This window comes from Trachinotus anak, unplaced genomic scaffold (assembly GCF_046630095.1).
Source record: "Trachinotus anak isolate AG129_WGS33_773 ecotype Australia unplaced genomic scaffold, CSIRO_AGI_Tana_v1 ptg000025l, whole genome shotgun sequence".
NCBI classification, from domain to species: domain Eukaryota; kingdom Metazoa; phylum Chordata; class Actinopteri; order Carangiformes; family Carangidae; genus Trachinotus; species Trachinotus anak.
In genome coordinates this window covers 10841650-10865218 of record NW_027273876.1, presented here as the reverse complement: position 1 = coordinate 10865218, position 23569 = coordinate 10841650, and the positions used below count along the sequence as shown (strand labels likewise).

The 23569-nt window shown below is 39.7% G+C and overlaps 1 protein-coding gene across 3 annotated transcripts in view; it reads left to right on the top strand.

Annotated features, from left to right (window-relative positions):
- Window positions 1-23569, top strand: part of LOC139608268 (protocadherin-15-like) — a 278991-nt gene that overhangs the window by 141500 nt on the left and 113922 nt on the right. For 2 of the 3 annotated variants that reach the window (XM_071461819.1, XM_071461817.1), the window contains exons 3-7: window positions 9712-9726; window positions 10438-10503; window positions 17694-17854; window positions 18440-18595; window positions 22702-22821. In XM_071461819.1, the coding sequence (XP_071317920.1) occupies window positions 9712-9726; window positions 10438-10503; window positions 17694-17854; window positions 18440-18595; window positions 22702-22821 (518 nt within the window). The remainder of the gene's footprint in view (window positions 1-9711; window positions 9727-10437; window positions 10504-17693; window positions 17855-18439; window positions 18596-22701; window positions 22822-23569) is intronic. The other variant, XM_071461818.1, reaches the window with a different exon arrangement.

Genomic DNA, 23569 nt, shown 5'->3' with positions numbered 1-23569 from the left:
GCCCTTTCCCAAACCAATTCTGAGGTGTCACTCTGAATGAAGTCACGCACACAGCTCTGTAGAGCACTGTTCATCAAGAGGGAGAGTAACTTTACAGTGAGCAGAAAACATGCACTGATAGATGGTGTGCTCCCTGTGCTTTAGATGTCGCCAACTGGATATTGTGTATTTTATAAAACCATGGCTGAAACAATATATTTTTTAAAGGTACCCTGTGGAGTTCACATTTATGAGGACTTGAATGTCTTTTCTTCCTCGTGTAATATTTGCAAAGCCGTTTTTAAAAGATAGTCTGAAACCACAGATCAATTATATCACAATTTTACTTCACTTTATGTGATTTTATTCCCACTCTGCAGTGTTGGAAAAGCCAAAAAAGTATCTTTTATGACATAGTGAGCCAGAAGTTAAATATACATGGTGTTTCCTCCCTTATCCAACACTCACACCTCTGTTTAAGTCAGTACTTATTGTGAATGGGGGTCTCCACTTCCACTCCTCACCAGCTGGCCATTTACTGTATATGATGAACCCTCAATGAGAGTGACAACACTGTGGCGGGTAGTGTAAAGGTACTGGGGCCACATTGGCATTGAGCCTATGCTGCTCTCATTGATTGTCCATCAATAGCAGTAGACCAAGTGATATTTGCATCCAAAAACTCTACCCTGAATGGTTCCACACCTCCCGTCTCTTTTTCTGCAATTCAGATAGTGAAAAACAAAAACTCTGAGTGCTCCAATTAAAGTTTTTTATACCACTTGCTAATATTTATATGTGCTTGGAAGTGATTTCACAGCTCTGGTGTTGGTATCAGTGGTTGTTCCAACAACCTTTTCAACTTCTTCAATGTCTGGCCCTATATTAAAACATAATATGTGTAATCTAATGCAGACCAAAGGAAAATGATGCAGTTAATAATAGCTTTGTGACATTATAATCTTCAACACTGATTCCATTCTTGTATTAGACTCTGTTACATTGTGCAGATGATCATCCCTTGTACATCTGTGTGAAGACAGTCAGTTATGCCAGTGTAGTGGCAGGTTTTTCAGTATTGTTTTTTGTGTGTGAGTGTGTGTGTGTCAGCGTGTGTGAGGGTGTTAGTGAGTCTCTGCACGTGGATGTGGCTGTGGATGTGGCTGAAGTTGGAGTTTTCAAGGTGATGTTAATATTTATTCCTACTTTGTTGTCAGATGTTTCTTCTGAAGTAAATGTCTGTCATCTAGCCTCACTTCAGCATACCTTCCTCTCTGTCTTTGTCCCCCTCATGACCTTTTATTTCCATCTACCATTTCTTCTCATCAGCTTTCATCATCTCCCTTTTATAACCCCCATCCCTGAAGCAGACTGGTATTTCTCTAGATTGGTATTCCTCCACATCTCTCTTTGCTTCTGGACCTTCACCCCTCTCATATTTGTTGCTGTTTTTCTCTGTGCTGCTGCCTCTGTTGCTCTCTCAACAACTCTTTTTCCCCACCAACTCAGTATATCCCCTGCAAGAGACCTCAGCTTACATGTATTGTGTTGATTCAATTAACTTTACAGGAGACTTTGTCCTTGACACGCACACGCACACACACACACACACACACACACACACACACACACACACACACACAGAGTATAGTACACACAGTAACATTTCACTGTTTTGACCTTATTCTGGAGAACCGTCTGTAGTTGAAGAGTGTACTAATCAAGTGTGTACTCACACTCTCAGTGAATAAGAGAAGGTCAAAGTTGAGATTGAAAGGGCGACAACACATGTAACAACACTGACAACATTACAAGGACTGAGAGGTGAGAACCTTTCAAATGGACTAGTTCCACATTTTGAGAAATACACATGCTCTCTTTTTGAGGGTGAGGTGAAGATCAGCATTACTTTTTAAGGATGTGTTTATCCTAGTTTAGCATAAAGACTTGAATCAGATGGAAAGTAAAAACCTAACAACGCCTCTGAAACTGCCTTATTTACACAGTGTAGCTTGCTTGTTTACCTGTACTGCTATGTAGCATCCTCAGCTGGCACAGCTTGCCATTAGGTTAGCACAGATACTGGTTTGGGTCTCTGTTCAGGCTGTATAAACCTGGCAACAAGACATGGCTCCACATAACACCCACTTAACACCCACTTCTGGACAAAACAGTTACAAAACCCAATTTTTTAGGATGTTTAGGAGCCTGCATTGTTTACATCTAAGCCAGCAGTATTCTTCCTTGCATATGTTGGTCTATTGTTACATTTCTTGGCACTAGCTTGGCATCAAGCTTTATTATGCCGTCAGTGTGCTCACACCTGTGTGTCTACATGCACATTAAATGGAATCCTGCTCTTTAAAGTTACAGTGAAACAGAGGTAAGAGTTTCTTTAGCTTTTGTATTTCCAAGTGGAGGAGAATATGTGGGTTGGGTTTAGTTATAAGACTGATGTCAATTCAGTCCTTCAGATGCAATTGGACTGCTCAAAAGTGTGAGTGGCTTGGGAGACACAAAGTGATACAAAGGCGTAAAGAGATATGGAGATGTAGACAACTGCTCTACTTCATCCACAACTTCCTTCAGCATTGTCAGATCAGGAGAAGCAGTGAAATTAGACCTCAACCACATTCTTTGGACATATAAAGCCAACTGAAATTCAAACACACACCTGGATTGGATGGGAGGGAGGGATGTTGTTATACACATTTAGCATACAGCAAGAGATAAAAGGGCAATTAACGCATGAAAAACATCTTTTTCCATTTCACAGTGTCTTTAAAACATTGCGCTGTAATGGTCAGAAATGCCACAGGGCACAACATCACCACTGATCTCGCAGAAACAAAACACATTTATTACCTAAAATGTTGAACTGTTCCTTTAAATCTTTTTTGACCTTACATGTCTTCATGAGGAGAACATTTAAAATCCAGAATACGTCTACAGACAACAATGAGCTACAGTTGCTTGCCACCTTAAGAGAATGTAAGGTTACTCCAGGTTTGTTTATGTATTGTCATCATGTATCCTCAGAACAACTACGGCCTGATTACCACCACTACTGCTGTCAGCTGTGTTCAGCTCCACACTGGCTGGGAACAGTCCTGACATTCTGAGACAGAGACAGAGAGAGAGAGAGAGGGAGAGAGTCAGGATAATGGATAAGCCAGCGCAGTGACAAAGTGGTGATTCCTACAGCAGTGAGTCGGGTGTGTGTGCATGTGTGTCTTTGTGTGCCTGCACGTTTTTTTGTGTGCAAGCAGGTCGACAATCCGTTTTCTCCAGAGATACATCAATCTAACACAAGGTCACACTGTCTCTCTTCTACAGTCCTCTCTTTTTACTCCTCTCCTCTCCTCTCCTCTCCTCTCCTCTCTGAATCTGTCCTCCTCTTCTTTTCTCCTCTCTGTTCCCCCTTCGAATCCTCTCCTCTCCAATGTTGTCCCCACCTTTTTTGGGGTGGGGTGGATAGATGAGTGGGTGATGGATGAATGGCTGGATGGTTGGGTAGAGGAGAGAAGACAGAGAGGAATCAGACCCCAGGGAGAGGTGTCGATTGGTGTACCTGCTGATGGAAGCTTAAAAAAGGACATGACACGAGAACTTTTAGAGGGGAAAAAAGAAAAAAAAAACAACCTTTCTCGTATCTGTCTGCTCCTATATTTTAGCCTTTTACTACCACTTCTCTCAGTTCCTTCTTGTTTGAAAGACTGTGTTGTACATTTTTTGAATTCAAGCCTGTCAGCCAGTCAATTATGTGGCAAAATGTTCTGGTATGAGGACTGAAATGTATTAAGTGTTGGTCACCAGACACCAAGGTTCCAATGAAAGAAAGAAATTACTGGTGTAGCTTTTTGTTGTAACATTTTAATTTACACAGTTTTAATAATGTGCTTTTAATAAGTAACTTATCTCGAAACAGCTCTTTGCATATTAATTAAGTTGTATCAAAAAAGGCCAACATGTAATTAACTTACAAACCCTGCGGTACAGTGTTAATAGCTACACGCCCACACATACTGCGGGAATGCTGCACTCATACAAACACTACATACACAATATTAGGTCACTGTGATTCCAATAATTAATCCTCATTCATTTAATTGTTTGTTTGTGAAAGAGACAAACACATTTCATTTAGCAGCATTTTTTAAAGGTTACCCCAAAAGGTGAATTTATTTATTTTTTTTGTATTTTGGGAATGATATCTTAAGATATTCCACTCAAAGCATATTTCCTCCAACTGCTCTCATGCTATGTTATCAATTTCACTTCAGTCTGGCTCACGACAGTGGGCAGTTTTTATTATGAATAAAATAATGTTACTTTTCCTTTTTTTTTTTTTTTGTTTGAGGGTGCCAGATCCAGATTCTGTGGCTGTCAATCAAGCAATGGAAACTCTCTCTAATAAGAGAGAAGACTTTTCAGAAATCTGGTCAACGCAGACAATCTTTTTAAATAACATCCATTTGCCTTTATTGCTACAGTATGTTCAGCTATAACTCCAGTGTATTTTGGAGTTCACCGTCATTGAGTTTTCCCATTCACAATCTCGACTCCAGGCAAGGTAGCCAAGCGAATATTTAACAGATGGTAACAAGCAGAATTCAGTCAAGTACAATTTTAAACCAAATGAGCACAAATTTTTCACAATATGGCATGGTAGAAAAAAAAGATTAAAAAGATTCAGAAACTACTTTGAACTCATATTAGAAGGAAAATGCTTTGCCTGAAATTAGGACAACACTACCTACAGACGTTCTCTCTAATTGGTTTTTCCTACTAATTTGACACTGGTGTTTATCATTGTCATGGGATATGAAGGCGGCATTTATACAATGTCAGGATGTACATAACCATTATTGCTCAAATATAAAATTCATATGTTAATTAGTGAGCTATAAGGAGATTTTCTTACTCTTTTGACAGAACCAAGCTAACTGTTTCCTTCTGTTTCAACTGTTTCTGTTAAGCAAAGCTAAGCTAGGTTAACTGGTTTCTGGCTATAGCTTCATATCTATCATACAGACATGAGTGATATCAGTGTTTTCTTCAAACTTCCAACAAGACAGCAAATAAGTGACAAAATGACAAGCAATTACTTTAAGGTTCTTCGTTATACTTGAACATATTTCCAAAATTCAATTCCAACCTATTCTCTACTGGATATGTAACAAGAATACAGAATATAGTTATCTCCAGAAGACCACCTTCTGCTTTTCCTGTCCTGTGATATTGGGCTCACAGCGCATCAGTCACAGGCCCAATCTCAAAAATCATCAGATGAAATGAGTCAATTATTTCAGTGGAGGCAGGCCAGTGCCATAGCTCAGATGGATCAGGGAAGCCTGTGATATTCTCCACTGTCATTTGGGAAGAAACCGTCCTCATTGGGCCAATACTTCATGCTTGTCCATGTCATCTGATACTGACACTCACACTAATTTCTTATTGGATTATATGCACTGCAGCTATAATTAGTATTCTGATTTTATTTCCCAATAATTCCCTCTGGTCCACCTCAGCTTTTACAGTCTTTTAATAGACTTTATTTGCCACCATATGCCATATATGTTAAATACATATGAATGTTTTCTTCATAAATGTTTTCAGACAAACAAGGTATGTTTTTATATGTGTTTTTTTTTTTTTTTTAAATCCATACAGACACTGACATGTGAAAACAACAATCTACAAAAGAGTCTCGAGGAATGTTGAACTACTCCTTTAATATTGGGACAATAACACAACATTAAACGCTAACATTAATTCCTTTGTTGTTGGCAGTGTGGCAGCTTTTCTTGGTGGAGTGACTCAGTCTACATAAGCAATGAATCCTGACTCTCTACACACACACACACAAACACAGACACACAATCAGCGTTGTCCAGGTGCCCTCATTGAGTCACAGTCTGGTCATGTATATTTTATGGTAACTCTAGCATGTGTGAGTGCACACACGCACTCAGGCTCGAAATGTGTAACCAGTGTAAAGTGGTGCGACTGTGCACATGGAGTGGTGTTGTGAAGAAGCAGCGCCTTAGCAGCATGCGTGTGTGTGTGTGTGTGTGTGTGTGTGTGTGTGTGTGCGTGCGTGTGCGCATCATGGAGACAGTTGCTAAGCTGTGTGTCTGTGTGTACTGAACAACAATAGTTGTTTTCAAGAAGCTCTAGCTCTGTTTGGACTCTTGGGTGATTGCTGTGGTCTTCAGGCTGCAGTCACAGTCAGTTATCTCTTTCTCTCTCTCTCTCTCTCTCTCTCTCTCTCTCTTCCTCCTCAGTCGACTTTGTTTTCAAAGTTTTTTTTCTGCCACCCTTGGCATCCTGTACCTGCTTATTCTGCCTGCCAAATTTAGATGGAAAGAATTTGAATAGTAAATAAAGAGGATATTGATTGCAACACAGCAGGTTTAAATGAAGAGACATTGGACGGATAATAAATCTACAAGAGGCCGAGCTTTTCTCATTGACTTCCTGTGATATTGTCTGAACAGTGAGGTCTATTTCAAAGTTCTTAGTCTTTATGTTTTTTTTTTTTTCATGTGGTCCACACCTTGAACGCTTCGCCCCTACTCCCTTCACACAGCTCTCCATGGAGCTTTTCATCAGCGTGACAGAAATCTGGCATTAGATGGATTTATTCACTTGCCCATGCACAAAGCCATTTTAGTGATTTTTTTTTTTCCAGTAACTTTGAAAGAGGAAAGCCCAAGTGCACGCTTATCAGACAATAAATGAGTGCTTGCTGGAGGGCAAGTACATATCAACAAGGGAAGAAATACACAGGTAAACTTTTGAGGGTGAACATGAGTAGACACTTAAGGGGGGATAAGTACCTGCAAACAAGAGAACACTAACACTTTTATTGGATATCTCATACAAACAAGTGTACTCTTGTGAGGAAATATACCTGTGACCTGTTAGAAAGAGGACAAAAGACTTTGCATTTCAATGCAATTCACTTTTCATCCTGTCTTTCTGTCCTTGATGGGGCTTTCTGCAGTAAGGGTTAACTCATGCAGAGAGAGAGTGCATGGTTTAATATAACAGTATGTGGCAACATGATTGATTTAATCTTTTGGTTAAACCTTTGTGCAATTACAAGGGCACATTTGTTTTAATCAAGTCTGTACTTGACTATACTATATAATTTCTTCAAATTTACTGCAGACACAGAGAGATTGGACTTGAAATTAACATTACCTGTATTCAGGGTGTTCAGTTTTAGCTCATTTCATTTCCAGATCTCGTCGTGCTCATCCGTCGCTTTGCATTACAGCCCAGGCTGTTTACTGTTTCATCCCATTTAATTTTTATTATTTGAGGGGGAAAGCATACTGACAGGTGGAGAGAGGGAGGCAGATGAAAAGAGACAGAGGAGGGTAGAAACCAATGGGAGAGAGAGAGAGGGAGAGACAGAGATGCCCCATAGAGAACAAATGGCTGGTTAGTAATAGATGAGGGGCATCAGCTTACACTGAAGGATAAAAAGGCAGTCAAGCAGGGGATACACATCTGTCATCTGCCGTTCATACACACTCACATACATGCACGTACACACACACACACACACAAGGCAGCTGGTAGAGCGTGATGTAACTAGTGACTATTGTTCCATGGCTCATGCATCTTTCTGGATTGCTAACCTGAAATGCACCCTCAGAAATGCACACTCAGAAAAAGCTTCAAAAGAGTGAAGAGGTACGTTTTACGTTCCCTCACAATATTTGTTACATTCCACCTGATCCATAGGAACAGTTAGTGTGTTGGCCCAGTGCAGTAATATAACGGGACAGGACCAACTGTCATTTCAGGGAAACGCTCTGCAGATACTACAGAAAGGAGAGATGAAGTGACACTTTACATGATGCATTTATTGCTTGTTACTCCTTTCAAGAGGCTGAGCTCCAACAGGATAGAGCCACAGGCTGTGACCGCAGCTGCTGCTCTGTCTGGCTGTGGTGGTTGAGGCTGTCGCACTACGGAGCTCAGTCGAGCAGCTCCACCAATTATCTACCTAGCTGCAATGATACAGACCTGCGCCTGAGCCAGCCACCAATGAGGCTGCACCCTCTCCCACTGTAGCAACAACCAGCAGTGGCCTACTACTACTAAAATACTACTGTAAATCATAATACAGCTCAGCCTTTCTCTACAGATCAGAGAGAATGCAAAATGAATTGTGAAGTAGTGCCAAATACTGCAAGGTTATGCAAAACTTAACACAAGCGACAACAAAATTTATTGTAAGGAAAGCCTGAAATATTGTGATGGAACATAAAACTCAGTGTCAAATGCAAAATTTACTGCCAAGGAATGCAAAGGAATTTCGGAAAAACAAATTGGCATTAAGGATTATGTTTTTGTAGAGAAAATGCTGCTGACAAGAATTTGTCAAGATTGCACTGAAAAGTATATGCATCTGTCAAAACTGTTAACATGTTCTCCCTACAATACCTGATCCTACATTAAACATGTTTTGCATGTTTTTCTTTAATTATGTTTTGACAGCTCAAATAATTTGGTGGGAGGGAGAGATCATTGTGTTGTGATCATTGTGTTGTTTCTTTGTTAAATATTACAGCTCTGACTATCTCTGAATTTGACAGTTTGGGAAATATGCCTGTTTGTATTCTTTCTGAGAGTCAGATCAACACCACTCTCATGACTGAGCATTCAGCGTGGAGCTTAGCTTAGCATAAAGACTGGAAGCCACCAACTAGACTAGCCAGCATTTATTCATCTAAACTAACAACAACATGTAGGCTGCAGAAGACAAGCCTTTGCTGTGTATATCCATCTGTCCACACCAACCTCCTTCAGTTTTACTTTGGTGCTGTATAGTAATGATTGTCATATTTCTTGCATTGGAAAAAAAAAATTGGCAGTAGAGGTAATCCAGCATTTGGTCAGTTTTGAATCAGCTGGCCCATGAGCTAAGAAAACAGGCTTTGCCTTTGCACCGTAACAAATTGGAAAAGCAATCATTTTCAGCACTAAGATAAGCTAATTCAGAGCCGTACAACAGTTTAATCTATATTTGGGAACATTCAATACCGTCTCCCCTCGCAAAAAACAAGATACAATGAATCATGAGATAATCTATAATGTCACACAGTTGTAAAGCTTAATCATGAAGGGAGAAGAGAGAGAGAGAGAGAGAGAGAGAGAAACGGTGTGATCATTGTTCCGTGAAGTCTATTTTCTAGGTGAGCAGATATCCGTCTTTTAGCCTTCCCGTGGGATTCTTCCCAACTATCCTCAAGAGCTGAACAATGATGTTGCCCTGTCTGGTGAATGTGGGTGTTCTTGTGTTTCCTGTATCCTGGCAAGGACACAGGGATAAAGGAGAATCCTCCCCCTGAATGGGTCCATTTTAAGCCTCCAGCTCAGGTTAAGAATTGTTTCTCCACATAGTAAATACAGTAGGTGTAGGTGGTGGCTTTGAATGCAGGTGGAAAAGCTTATAGAGATAACACGCCAACATTTATGCACTGTACATGCAAATACACAAGCACATTTCTTATTTGCTTGTACACTGTTTGTCTTCTTATATCTTTTTCTGCTTACACCTCATGCCCCCCCCCCCCCCCCCCCCCTTTTTTTTCTCTGAAGGTTAATTCTTATCTTTCATGATTCTTTCTTCCTCTGCTTTTTCCTCCTTCCTTGGCTGCTACCTCCTCTCTTCCCTCCCTCGTGACGGGACGTGGCTGTTTCTTTTGGCAGATTGGCAATATGAGGGTAAGAACTGTCTCCTTTCTCTTCCTCTGTTCAGTCACTGTGTTAGTTCATTAACCCCTGCTAACCCTGCAGAGATATTTGGAGGAGGTTACGCCCATCATTGTGGGTGAAAATATAGATCTGCCAAGCTTTTATTCATTGCTTCATATGTGTCGTCCTTACAGCATTTTTTTTTTTTGCTTTTTCAATATGTCTTTGTCTGTGTCTTGAAAAAGAGTCTCTGTCCTGTCCATCAGCAGTTTCTTTTGTCTGGATGCTCTCTTTCTGTCCCCTTATTTTTTTCTTCGTTCTTCTAACCTCTTACACCTCACTCCTTTTCTCCACTCCTCCCCTATTTTCACCTTCGCTCCTTTCAGTTCTTTGTTGTTGCCTCTCTGAACCACTCTCTCCATCTCTGATATCCATCACACACACACACACACACACACACACACACACACACACACAGACATATATATATAGCACTGTGCAAAGTTCAATTCCATTTCAAAATGTGAAACTCTCACAGAGTGATTGCAGCAGCCACTTATCTTTAAGGGAAAAAAAGCCATTTAAAAACATTTTCCTTTGAAATACTGACATTCAAAATGTGAAATCATCCATAGGCTTCACAATTAAGTATTACATTTCAGGCTTTTCTAAAATGGATATAAAGAAGCAAGTCCCTGGACTGTATCTACGCTAACTTTTTCTCTTTTTTCACCCTCGCAGAATGTAAACTGTCTCGGTCGGGTCCTCCTGCTACCATCGTTGCCATAGACGAAGAGAGCCCCAACGGTAAAGTGTTCATCTGTTTAACCTCTTTATTCTATACTTCATTGTGAATAAGTTTTAGGATTTCTGTGCCCTCAGACAAGGGAACACTTTATTAGAATTTAATTAATTTTTTTAGATAATCATCACCTTTTACAATACGTTAAACAAACATTGTGAGATGATCTTGACCTTTCCAGCAGCTGCTGATTGGCATGGCAGGTACCCAACCCTCATTCATATTCATTAGGTCTGTTCCAGTGGAGTCTGATCCCTGTTGCAGAGGATAAGACATTAGGTCATTCAATTTCTGCTACGTCACTGTGCATTAGCGTGAACAACAAAAAGATATGAGTTTCTCTGCGTCTGTCCATGAGTGCATGCTTGTGTTAAAGAATGTTGCCTTTCATAAGACCGCTTACTTAAAGGAACAGCAAGACATTTTGGGAAATGCTTATTTGCTCTCTTGCTGTGGTCTGGGGTGGAAGATCAGTACCACTCTCTGTGTAAATGTGAAGCCAGCAGTCAGTTAGCTTAGCTTAGTCTGGAAAACATGACAACAAAACCCACCAAAACGCACGTCTAAAGCTCACTAATTAACATGTTATATCTCATTGGTTTAATCTATTATATAAAAAAAACCTTTGGATAGTGCAAGGCTAGCAGTTTACCCTCTGTTTTGAGTCTTTATTCAAGTCCAAGTTATTTATTTTTTTTTGTTTTGGTTCCCCAGAGCTTGAAGTTGTGTGTCAAGTGGTTGCTTTGCAAAGAAAGACAGATATGATAGTATGGGACACTGGCCTAATTTGAATATTCAAGATAAATAACTATCTTCTCTTCTCTTCTCTTAACAAAAAATAAGGCTGCCAGAGTTTTCGGACACCTCTTATCTGAACACCAAAGAAAATATCCTCAGTGTGTTTAGTTAGCTCAAACTGTATGAGCTAATTACTGGCTCCTGGTTTGGCTGTGCCGTTTAGAATGTTTGGAGGAATATAACCAAACACACGATCCCTGAGTCTGTTCAGAGGTGTTTTAGTGGAGCCTTGTGTCCATATGAACATATTTTTCAACAAGTTCAGAAGAGATATCACATTTTAATAGATTAGTATAATCCTTACTTTAACAAAGTAAATTAAGGCTTACATAGGCCTGGAAGAAGGCCGCCAAATCTTATGGAGGAAGGTGAAATGTAAACAAACAAGTTGGTCTGTGTGGTTTAATCACACTCTTATCCTCGGCCCATAGATTACGGTACAGAAACGGTGACCTGTAATAATGTTTGCCATGTCTGCTTTTTGACAAGGTTTTAAAAAGTGAGACTTGATCAGAGTAATCCTAACTGACATAAAAAGAGATTAGCATAGCAACACCAGAGAGAGGAGAGCAGTGTCTTCCCTCTACTCAGCTGGCACGTCTGTATCTGTTACTGATGACTTCATCACTATCAAGCTATCTGTCCTCTAATTTCTCCAGCTCTACTGTTCCCTGGGTATGCACATCAGCCTCGTACTAGTAATTATATGTTGGACTTTGTTTTGCATTTCCCACTGGCCACCCGAGTTGGCTGTGCGTGACAACAACAACAACTAGATTTATTTGTTATTTATAATACTTACAATATGATGTGGAAACCTCAGGAGTGATTATTTACTTTCTTCCTCCAGAGAATGTTTAATTTTGAATATCTCAATGTGTTTGTTTGAATTAAATCACTTGCAACATGCATTTTATTATATGGAAATGAAGCAGGTTAAAACCTTTTTAACTCATTTAACATTGTCATTTAGAGAATAATAACACAGCAATTAGTCTTATCATACTCTCCAAAGTAACAGTATTGTTGAGAATGGTAGAAGTGCTAAATACTAATAAAAGTAATTTAAAAAATGTTTTTATTATAATTATGCATACGCATGTTCTATTTACTTTATGCTCCATTCTAGCATATTTTAAGAGAATAGTGAGCGTGAAAAGTGAAGATTAAATTATTTAAATTGTTTAAGATTCAGCCCTGAGTAGAGTCTGCAGGTCATATTCTCAGCTACTATGCAACCTCTGCATACCAGAGGTTTGAGCAATAGCCTATACATAGCCTGAGAGGAGAGACCCAAGGCAATATAAAGTCAGTAAATCACAAACTGCTGCTGTTAAGCTTATTGCTGTGAGCACAGCTCAGATGAGTATATCAACACCCTTATCAGCCCCTCTTTTGTTCATCTGGATTTCAACAGCTGGACAATAAGAAGATGTTATTTAGAGAGATTTAAGTGGATTATCCAGCTGAAGCTGTAGAGGTGAAGAGGGAAAAAACTGGATTTTGAAAAGTAAGTGGTTGGTGGGTTGGTGGGTGCATCCCTCCCCCCCACCAACCCACCTCCAGTGGAAATTACACCCTTGCATAAAAACATTGTTCAGCTGCAAAATAGGTATGTTTACTTCAATTCAAGATGTCACAATAGAAGTTTAGCCATGCAGATTGAGCTATAATGTGTTCTGTTGTCTGATTTTGTATGTGTGGTAGTAACACAGTTTTCAGGAAAAAAAAGGCCACTTTTGTGTTCATAAAGAAATACATTTGGTTGTAAAATTGTATTATCTGTTTAATAGACTGTTGTATAATTCAGAGATATGCCTATTATAGTAAAAGCTAGGGCAGCTACAATGTGTGTGCACGTGGCCATATGTGTGCATATACATGGGTGTGTTTATTTCTCCATCTTATATATCTAACAACAATGCGTGATTCGCCCGATTGTGTGTGTATGTGTTTGTGCCTGTTTGAGCTCTAATCCTTCTGACAGGGTTGTCGAAGAATAATTTAGTATTGGAATGGTTTGTATGCATAATGCCATGTATTGCTCTGTGGCTGTGAAATAGTGTTACGGATTTAATAGAAAATCTAGCTTAAGGGATGGTGTTAGCAAAAGGGAGAGAGACTTGAGGAAAAGGGGGGGGGGGGGGGGGGGCAACATACAAGTTGGCGATTTTTTTAGCCCAGGGAAATGTCATAAAAGAAGATAATACTGAAATTAGGAGTGTGATTTTAATAATATCAAGTAAAAGGGTGATTAGAATGAGTGGATATGTGTGGGAATGGGAGCATGACAGGCAGACATACACACACATACGGTACACACACAGGACGATACACACATTTAGCAAAGAGACTTCAGTATCTCCAGTTCAGAGGGGGGGGTCTTCAAAATATAACATATACTAGTACAATGTACACAATAACATTCCCCCAATGTATTAAATGTGTCATTTTAGCAGGTAATGTCCACGGCACAGACCCAGTAGATGTGTCATCCGCAAGCAACTTTTGCTTGTTCTGTGCAGATAAAAAACATGCACACAACTTAATTTCTCTTATAAATGATAAAATGGAGAGACTAAACGTATAACGCTAGTGTGTGCGTGTGTGTGTGTGTGTGTGTTGTAAGAAAACTATTGCAATTCAGATGGGTTGTCAATAGCAAGAGCTGAGACAGAATAAACCTTTCATTTACTTTTTTGGCCTTCAGTTGCTGACTTTTCTTCCTTTCAACCCTCTGGAGAAACTGGTGGCAAGAAGTGCCTGTGAGCTTTTCTAAATTAGTCAAGAGTGGTGACACAGGTGTCACAGAGAGTAAGTGCAGCATGACTGAAGGGTGGTATCCAAACACAGTGATGTAGCTGTAAATTAAACATAGGTAAACGAGTATAAAACCTCAATTACAGAGGAATCCAGGTTGAAGGTGCAAGTAAATAAGCTGCCATGACTCATTTTCAAACCTGTGCAATCCACCTGCAATATGTGAAAAGACATGAAATACAACCAGGAGATCCTGTAAACGCTGCTACATGTTGAAAATGTAGCCATCGAAATGTCATTGAAAAGAAGGCAAATTTCTAAAACACTTTCACGTTTTCAATGAAATTTGAAAAGGCTGCTTGATATCTTTTTACCTGCAAATCAGCAAATCTGTGTTCTTACTGTTCTATGCAGTTATCAGCTGCTTCAACAATAAACTTTACTTTGGGGAAAAAAAAATAAATAAATAATCCACAAGCCTCTGCCCCATGAAATTAACTTCAATTCGTCTCCATTACATCCTCATGATTGCATCCTGAGCGGAATGCCGACAGCGGGCCGACTCAGGGCCGCTAAAGACCGGTATCTGCTTGCAGGGTGCAGCTGATTTTTCCTAGCTGAGCTGTATTTGCCAAGATTACACTTTCACAATGTCATGGTTCCAGATTTTTATTAAACTGTGTATTTAATCTCACAATGCATGAAATTAATGCAGTGAAATTTTTGTTGATTTATAATCATAAGTTGGCTGTGGGTTGTACTTTTCATCCAGATTGTTGAGGCTGAGAAAATCATAAAATATTTTTGTTATGTTTTTTTTTCTAAAGCCAGTGTCATAACCAATTTCAAACTAATGTTTTGAGACCGATTAACTTCCACATTAGGATACCTTAATTTGTCAGAGGGGGAAAACTGCCAACCGTGATTAAGCCAGACATCTTCACCCTTGATGTCAGTGAAAATGTGTTCGGTTCCACTCAGTTATGGCAGCGTCGCTTAAGTGCACAACACTCCAATCAGCAAGCAAATTTACAAACACCAACATTAACATAAATGAGTGAAAACAACTTTGGTTGGAGCTTTTTTATTTATCTTTAACGTATCTTAGATAACATTCATCTGTTTAAAATTGTCCTGCGGGCAATGTACTGTCTCAGGATAAGCTGTAGATAAATACCTTATATTCACCTATGGGCGTTGGCCTAGAATCCCTCTTTCCTTCCCTTGCCAAGAGCTGAAGTAGCAGGTAGATGTAATGATTACTTTCCAGCATGGCTCGTACCTGAATGGCACCTCAGTGGTGTCTCCACATTCAGTTAAGCTAATGTCCTGTAAAAATTCTATTAATACGCTGCCATAATGCTCATATTCTCTCTATTGTCTCCTAATATCCTCTTAATGCTTTATTTCTAGCACCCTCTCATTCAGCCTAGTCTCTCTCACCTCACTTTCCTTTGCTATTTTTTTCATTGTTCTAATTGCTCTTTTTGCCTCTTTTCCCTCCGACGGTCTTTTGCAGTTGCCACACACTCACTCGCGGCTTCATGCAGGTTCTGCCTGTACGGTTTAACACATGGGTCAATTTAATCAGGTGCTGCTGAGTGTGGCATTCAGTCACACATCCTATAAAGTGAGGTCACTGTGAAAAGAGCCCATTTATATTAGACCTTCTATGGAATTAAATTAGATACAGATCGGTTACACACGGTGTTGGCGCTTTCCATCTCCTTGTGTTCTCTTACTCATTCTGCACGACAGCAGCCGAAAAACCAGAGAAGCGATAGCAAGGACTGGATTTCCCCTAATGAATTCTATTTTCGATCCCATTTTTCATATAAAGAAACCAATTTCATTAAATGTCCCCGTTTATTTAACATCAGCGAATCACAGCAAAGCATCTCACAGGGTTTCCATGGTAGCACAGAAGGCCATGACCCAATTTTATATCTGGCAGATCAGATATGAGATAGTTTGGTGTGTGTTTATATTGTTGAGTGCAGGTGTGTGTGTGTGTGTGTGTGTTTGTGTGTGTCTGCACATGTAGGGAAAATATGATTTTCTCACATACACACATACGCATGCACATACACACACACACACGCAAGCAAACACAATCCTGCTTGCCCTCCTCAACTTTCCTCTCTCTCCAAATCTCTGTCTTTATCTCTCATTTCTGATTTTCACTCTTTCTGTCTATTCTCCCTCTCCCACTCACTCACACACACACTCACACTCACATATACACACAGAGGTTTGTTTGGGATTGTGACGCATGACACAGCTTTCTCCACTTACAATGTAATGTCAACACAAATAAACACACATACGCACACAGGAAATGATGTCTTAGGCTGAAAACCTGCAATGCTTAATAATGTGCTGAAGGATAGTTTTGTGCTATCTCACACACAAGCACACAAACACACACACACACACACACACACACACATACAATAGTTTTTTTTTGATTAATAATTCAATGTGCAGGGCCTGGTAATGGGTCTCTTATGATTTGGAGCTGCACAGAGTCAAGTGGTTAAACTTTTTGCTTCTCCAGTGTTTTTTTTTTTTTTTTTTTTTTTCCTTCCCCTCGCCTGTTATAATTGTTTCCAGTAAACTTAAAACAGGTGACAGGTGATAGCTGTGTATTTCAAAACATTGGTTTCTGAAACTGATTAAACATATAAGTGAGCATGTGAATTTCGGTAAGTATAAATAAAAAAGACTGAAAACTAACACCAAAGTTGAAATCTGTAAAAATCCAGCAATAGATTTAATCACATGTTTGGCTTGCGTTAAGCTTGTGCTGGCTTGTGTTATTATGTTTTGATATTGAGATACAAATGCAGTTTGGCCGCAGTGCTCGTCTTTCATTGATACCGTCGATCACTGATAAAGTCAGGAAGTTTCTTTGAAACACAGATGTTTATCTGATTCTCCAGCTGCCTTTTCTTTCCACTTTTGAAACTTCTTTGACCCCTTGTCCTCCTCCGGCACAACTCCTCCTGGCTCTGTATTGATTGGGAGATATGATTTGCTTGAAAATATACAGCAGACAGTTTCCATCCAGATTATGTCTCTTCTCCCTATTTGTATTTCTCTCTCTCTCTTTCTCTCAGTGTTCCTGTCATTCTCTCGCTTCACCGGCCACAGTTGACTGTGTTAAATGACTCACGCTTTCTTCCATCTGCACCATCTGTTTTATTAAAATGTTTACTCTTATTTATTCTTTTGTGAAAATCATGCAAATGTAAATGTTAAATTCAATTCTCGGCAGACCAGCTTTCGCTCTTTCTCTCTCTGAAATATAGATTTTATTTTGTGTTTCATTTATTGTATTCCAGATATTGATATAGAGAAGGCAAACAGATTAGCCCCCACATCTGGTCTGTCTTGCTTAATTAAATTTTACTGAAATCCACATGCTTTTTATTCTCTCTCTTCTACTCCTGACCACGAAGAAGAGCAGAGGGTTCTCTCTGGACTCTCTGTTTTCTTTTCTTTACCTAATAAAGTTCAATCTAGGGCCAAACCTTTTATCTTTCTTTTGAATCATACTCTATTTCCATGCAGTCTGGGCTTTGTGTCTTTCTCTCTAACTGTTGGGTTAATACAGTTATTTTTACTTTGTTCCCAGGAACGTTATTGGTGGAGAACATGCAGATAAATGGCGTGGCAGAGGGTCCAGATCGTACCATCTCTCTTTCTCTAAGGGATAACCACGACTACTGGGTGATTCTCGACCCTTCCAAACAGGCCCTTTACCTTAACAGCACCGGACGGGTTCTGGATAGAGATGTAAGACAACTGAAGTGTTTTTATTTTAGTCTTGTCTATGCTCATACTGCACTCACCTGTCCTGTACAGTTTTTATCATGCTCTATTTTGTTCTGCTTGGTTTAGCTCCTTAGTCTGAGATAGATAGAAAGCGAAATCCTAATGAATCTGGTGTCTCCTGATCACACAGGCACAGGTCCTGCTGCTGATTGTAAAACTAGGAGCACATTTAACGTAATGTTGTTTCAACAGATGAAGACAATATTTCCTTATTTCTTGGTTTTAGTTGATCTTTTTTCACTTGACTTCAGATGATAGATATGGCAGAAGCAGATTTCCATGGCTTTTTCACTTTTTTCAACATTTGCTGTTGGATGAGAACCTGGATCAGCCTCCTGCTGTTTTGCTGTGTAAAGTAATCCAGCAGATTTTTTTCAAAGTCTCGTTTGGCACAAAAAGTACAATAGAAGATGCTGGCAGTCGTCTGTGTAATAGTTCAACTTGTTTTGTTTTACTTTCTGGTAAATTATTTATTAACCTGTACGACTACTGTAGCTTCAACACTCCAATAATCTCTGTCTGTCCCTCTGTTTCTCTCTGTCCCAGCCCCCCTCGTATATACAGTCCATCGTGGTTCAGGTTCAGTGTACCAACGAGCTGATAGGCACGGTGATCTTACACGAGGTCCGCATCGTTGTTCGAGACCGCAACGACAATGCGCCACGTTTCCAGCAGCCAAGATACTATGTGGCCGTCAGTGAGGTAAAATACTCACACACACGCACAAGCACACACACACACACACACACACACACACATAAACGAGATTGTCCTGTAAAAAACAATCCCATAGGTCGTTTGTGCAGCAGTTTATTATGACCCATAGTTACGTTCTGTTTTAGGCGACATCTTGCAGCCGTAGGAGCAAAGGGAAAAGTGTGGTGACGTAGTAAAGAGAGTGACAAAACCCACATCAGGATGAGGTTGGGTGGATGGATGGGTCAACAAAACACAGGATTATGACACAGGAGAGTAGTGTTCGATTCCCATGTAGTAGCACTTGTTTCTGTTTTCATGACCATTCGTCAAAGTTAACCATGTTGTTATTACTGTAACCATGACAACAAAGGTCGTCTAATCTTGAGGAAGAACTTGTTTTAAACCTAAGCAATTAGTTTTTGTACCTAAACCTAACCAAGCCATGACTGTTGCTATAGTAACCATGGCGACGAAGGTAGGTACACAACTCTGGGTATAGTCTACATGTTTATTTTTGTATCCATGACAACCAAGGTCCAGTACGCCCGCCACCGTAGGGGCGCTATTTCAGGGGACACTCCTATGGGCTGTATCAGAGGGTTGAGAAAATGACCTGCATGTTTGTTCAGGTTGGAGGACTAGTTGATATATAATCTATTGCACTTATCCTGCACTGCTGCTGTCTGTCCTGACTTCAGGTACAGGTCTCATGGGTGTGAGACTATACCAAGCTTTTCCTATGCTGCTCTTGGGGGCCACACTGCTTTTTGAAAATGTAGCCTGGCAATGGCGGACATTGCAGTGTGTTTGAAATAGAAACCTCCACCAAACAGTACTGTACATGGCATTTTGCTGTCAGACTAAAAGGAAAAAGCTGAAGTTTTGGGCAGCTGTGGAAAGGATCTAAATCTGTTATTCAGAGGCTTCCAGAATAGTCTTTACAATGCCGGTTGTACAGTTAGTGTGTCCTTCAAAGTCTAGGGAGGCAGAATTTAACTAGAAGTTCAAACTCAAACTGGACAAGGATATGTGGAGCCTACTGCCAGCACAGGCAGACCCAGTAGAATATCTTATTATACACTCTTCCACAGCCTGTCCAACTCAATCTGTCTCCTCAACCTCTCTCTTTCTCTTTCCTGGCCTCTCCTCTGTTTTTGCAGCTTCTTCCCCCACTTCCATGCTCCTTCACCACTTTCTGCTCTTCATTATGTCATCTTTCCTCAACCTCCCCACCTTTCCACTGCCACACTCTATATATATTTCTGCTTTTCTTTCCTCCTCCTCGAACCCGCCACCTCTTGCAGCGCTCCAGTTTCTCGTTACTCCTACTAAAATGATCCCCTCAATTCACTTCAACGACTGCCGTACAATTTAGTAGATGCATCGTAAAAGAAAAAAAAAACTTTAAAATATGATTCCTGTGCTATGCCAAGGTAAATGTAGTCAGTTTGGTGGCAATAATTTTAAAAAAGTGAATACATTTTTTCCGACGTGAGCAATAATTTAAAAGCTGGAGCAGATTTATTCGGATATGAGTGCAAGTCTGCTCATTAGGCAGACAGCTATTGTCTGATTCACTTCTGTTGCCCCCCAGAACTCCCAACACCTAATGCAGTAAATTTAATTCTGAGAGAGTGATTCAGGAGTTCATCCAGCTTTATCTACATTAAACCTGCTTTTAGTTGTCTATAACTAACCATTTTTAAGTGCAAGAAAGTTGGGAAGACAGATTATGACACACAGGGATTCAATATGGTTATTTATGAGAATACCTAGGACACAATTTATAAACTCACTGTGAAAGTTTTCGGGTACAAGGTGATCCCTGTGGCTGTTTCATGAGCTGGCACCAGAGCCTAAGTGTGGAGTTGTTTCATTAGAGCCGTATCCAAAAGTGACAGCATAAGACGTTCTGAAGACCATTGTTAAATCAGTGGGAGGCAGAGGGAAATGATGTAACAAATCACTGGTGTGGCAGCTAAATTAAACTTAATCTCAAATGTTTCTTGTGCTGTCTGGAGATTAGACTTCTGTTTTGACACCTAATCACAGATCCCAAGGCACAAGGCTGGAAAAATACAGCATAGCATTTTATGTTTGGCAAAGTTGTTCCTTTCATGTGCTATGGAAAGTGTTTAACTCTCAGACTGAGAATTTCTGTCAGAAGAAAAAACTTAAATCAAACTGATTATCTTTCTGAATATCGAGCATCTCTTTTGGCTACTAGAAAGGCTAAAAAAGCAAAAATCTTAAAGAGATATGTTGGTTCGCCAAAATAAACACTTGCGTACATTCTAAAAAAAGCAAGTGAACACAGTTAAACTATAATATGACAAATGACCTGATAGATCAAGGAGCACAAGTCATTGGAGTGGAAAATCATTTGCATGGTGGAAAAAAAACCTGAATGCTCTCCAGGATGTGGGTGAACATGTTTCTCTGTCAGCGATCAAGAGAGAACAAAGTTAAATGGACGGATAAAAAAAAAAAAATCAACCTGTATCTAAAGCTAAGCTCATGGCCCAAAGCCACCACCTCATCTGTCAAACATAGTAGTGGATTGGATGGATTGAACATTTATGGCTGCCAGTGGAACAGGCACACTGGAATTTATTGATGATTTCACTGCTGACCGAAGCAACAGGATGAATGCACGTGTCTACAGGAGTATTCTGTGCACTCAGGTTCAGGACCAAGATCCTGAACATACGCCCATAACAAGTAACGAGTTTTTCAGGGTGACAAGGTGGAATATACACAACTGGCCCAGTCAATCACCTGATCTCGATCAGATTGAGCAACATTCAACCTCATGAAGACCAGACTAAAGGCAGAGAGACACCACAACAAGCAGCAGCAGAGGGTGGCAGCAGTGAAGCACTGGGAGAGCATCTGTGTCTTTGGGCCAAGACCTCAGGCAGTCATTGACTGCAAAGGATTTTCCACAAAATATTAAATATGATGATTTAGTTTGGCTTCATGTGTATCTGTCCAGTTCCTTTTCAATCCCTAAACTTTCAGCACTATATGTTAAAAGGTCTGTATCTCCCGCACAATTGTTTTTATATTGATGTGAACCTGCTCAAATTATAACTTAGACTTGGCACTCTAATGTAGTATCCATTATTCTATTTCAAAGTGAATGTGGTGAAGCAAAGTGCCTGACGAACAAAAAAAATATGTACATGTACTTATGGTCTGACAACTTTCCAAAGTGTATAGTTCTTTGGGGTTTTTTTTTCTATATCAGTTAGCTACAAATTAGCTACAAGTAACACTGGTTTTGACATGTATGAATGAAAGAAACTGTTATGAAAGAATATGTTTGAACTTAAAATGCAAATTTGCATCAAGCGGTTGGCAAACATGAATTGTGAAAATAATTATGTGAATTTGGTAGCTCACAGCTACACGTGCAGCTCAGCTCTACTGTTGTCTTAACTACTTGTTAATTTTGTTAATTTTCATACTGTGAAAAGGGTAGGTGTAATAAGCTATGCCTAATCTATTTTGACAGTGACTTATTATTTTATAACCATGAGCATTTGGGTCCAATCTGTTTTTATTGTTATTTTATTTCACTGAACTCAAAGGGGAAAAGTAAAGATGTCAATGTTTTCTTTTGACTTTTAAGTGACAAGCAATCTTAACATATTGTGCACGATTTTCTGTCACCCAATTTTCCACTTGTATCCAAAACTTTTATGAGATGGGGCAATGAGGTGTGGCAAATATTCACAGTGGTGAGATGGGGAAAGACTGAGGCAGAGGCTATAGACACAACGTTGGGCAAGCTATGCTGTCTGTGTTTCATTTTATTTCCAGTGCAAATGGAAGTACACAAACAGGTGCACGCCGATTTTCCTTGTCAGGCCCTATCTGAGCACAGTAAACATAAAATTGCAAGTCATTTTCTGTTTGTTTTGTAGAGACAGTGGGGTACCAAGATCCCTTATGGCCAAACGCTTGTGAACATACCAACAGTAGACACAAGAGACAAGACACAACAGTGTGGGATAGGACCTGTTTAATGTCTTTGTGTCTGACAACATGTAGAGTGAGCGTTTGGACAAAGATACTGAAATGTCCTGTCTCTGTTGTGTTTTCAGCTGACGCCAGTCGGAACCACCATCTTCTCTGGTTTCTGGGGTAACAACGGAGCAGCAGACATCGATGACGGTCCCAACGGACAGATAGAATATACCATCCAGTACAACCCGAAAGACCCAGTAGGTTATCCATCTGCCTGCTGAACTCTTCCAAGTGTGATATAGCCAGTTATAAACTCATTATGGAGGCTGTTGGTTTAGCACCAGAATTTGGTTTCATAAAATTTCTCTGAGAGCAAAGACTGAGCCAAAATTCACAAAAAGCCTGTATGTTTGTATATCTATTTATTTTACTGTTGAAAATTCACATCACAGTAGCAGTAGTAGCAGTCATCTATGTTCTCTGTGTACTATTTACAGAATAAATAGTGGGTTGACAACTAGCCTATGTCTTGAAATCAAAAACATTGACCAAATAATATTTTATCGGCCATTAGATGCAGTTTCTCCCTCCAAATATTGTTTCAAAGTCAAATGCTGGGTATAGTAAACCCCTTCTCCCTGTCTCAAATTTTGACACATTTAGTTTGACACATTTTGCATTAGTTATAACTGAGCTCAGTAACAGATCCACTAGGGATTTGTTTTACAAAGAAGAGTCAACTATTGCTGTTGATTGTATCATTTACTTGCTTCATGAGATTAGATGCAACAGGCTTTCTTTAATCTCTTATTTCCTGTTTTCCCAAGATGCTTTATAGGTGTAATAAGATCAGTGATATATTATGAAAACATGGAGAGTTTTAGTTTTAGAGCTTTAAGTATCTGTACAAATATTCTGTTACTATCAGAATTTCAGCTGTCTTTACATTTTTTACCTCCTTGCTTTGTTTTACTGTTGATTCTTCTTGACTCATATTTTATTACA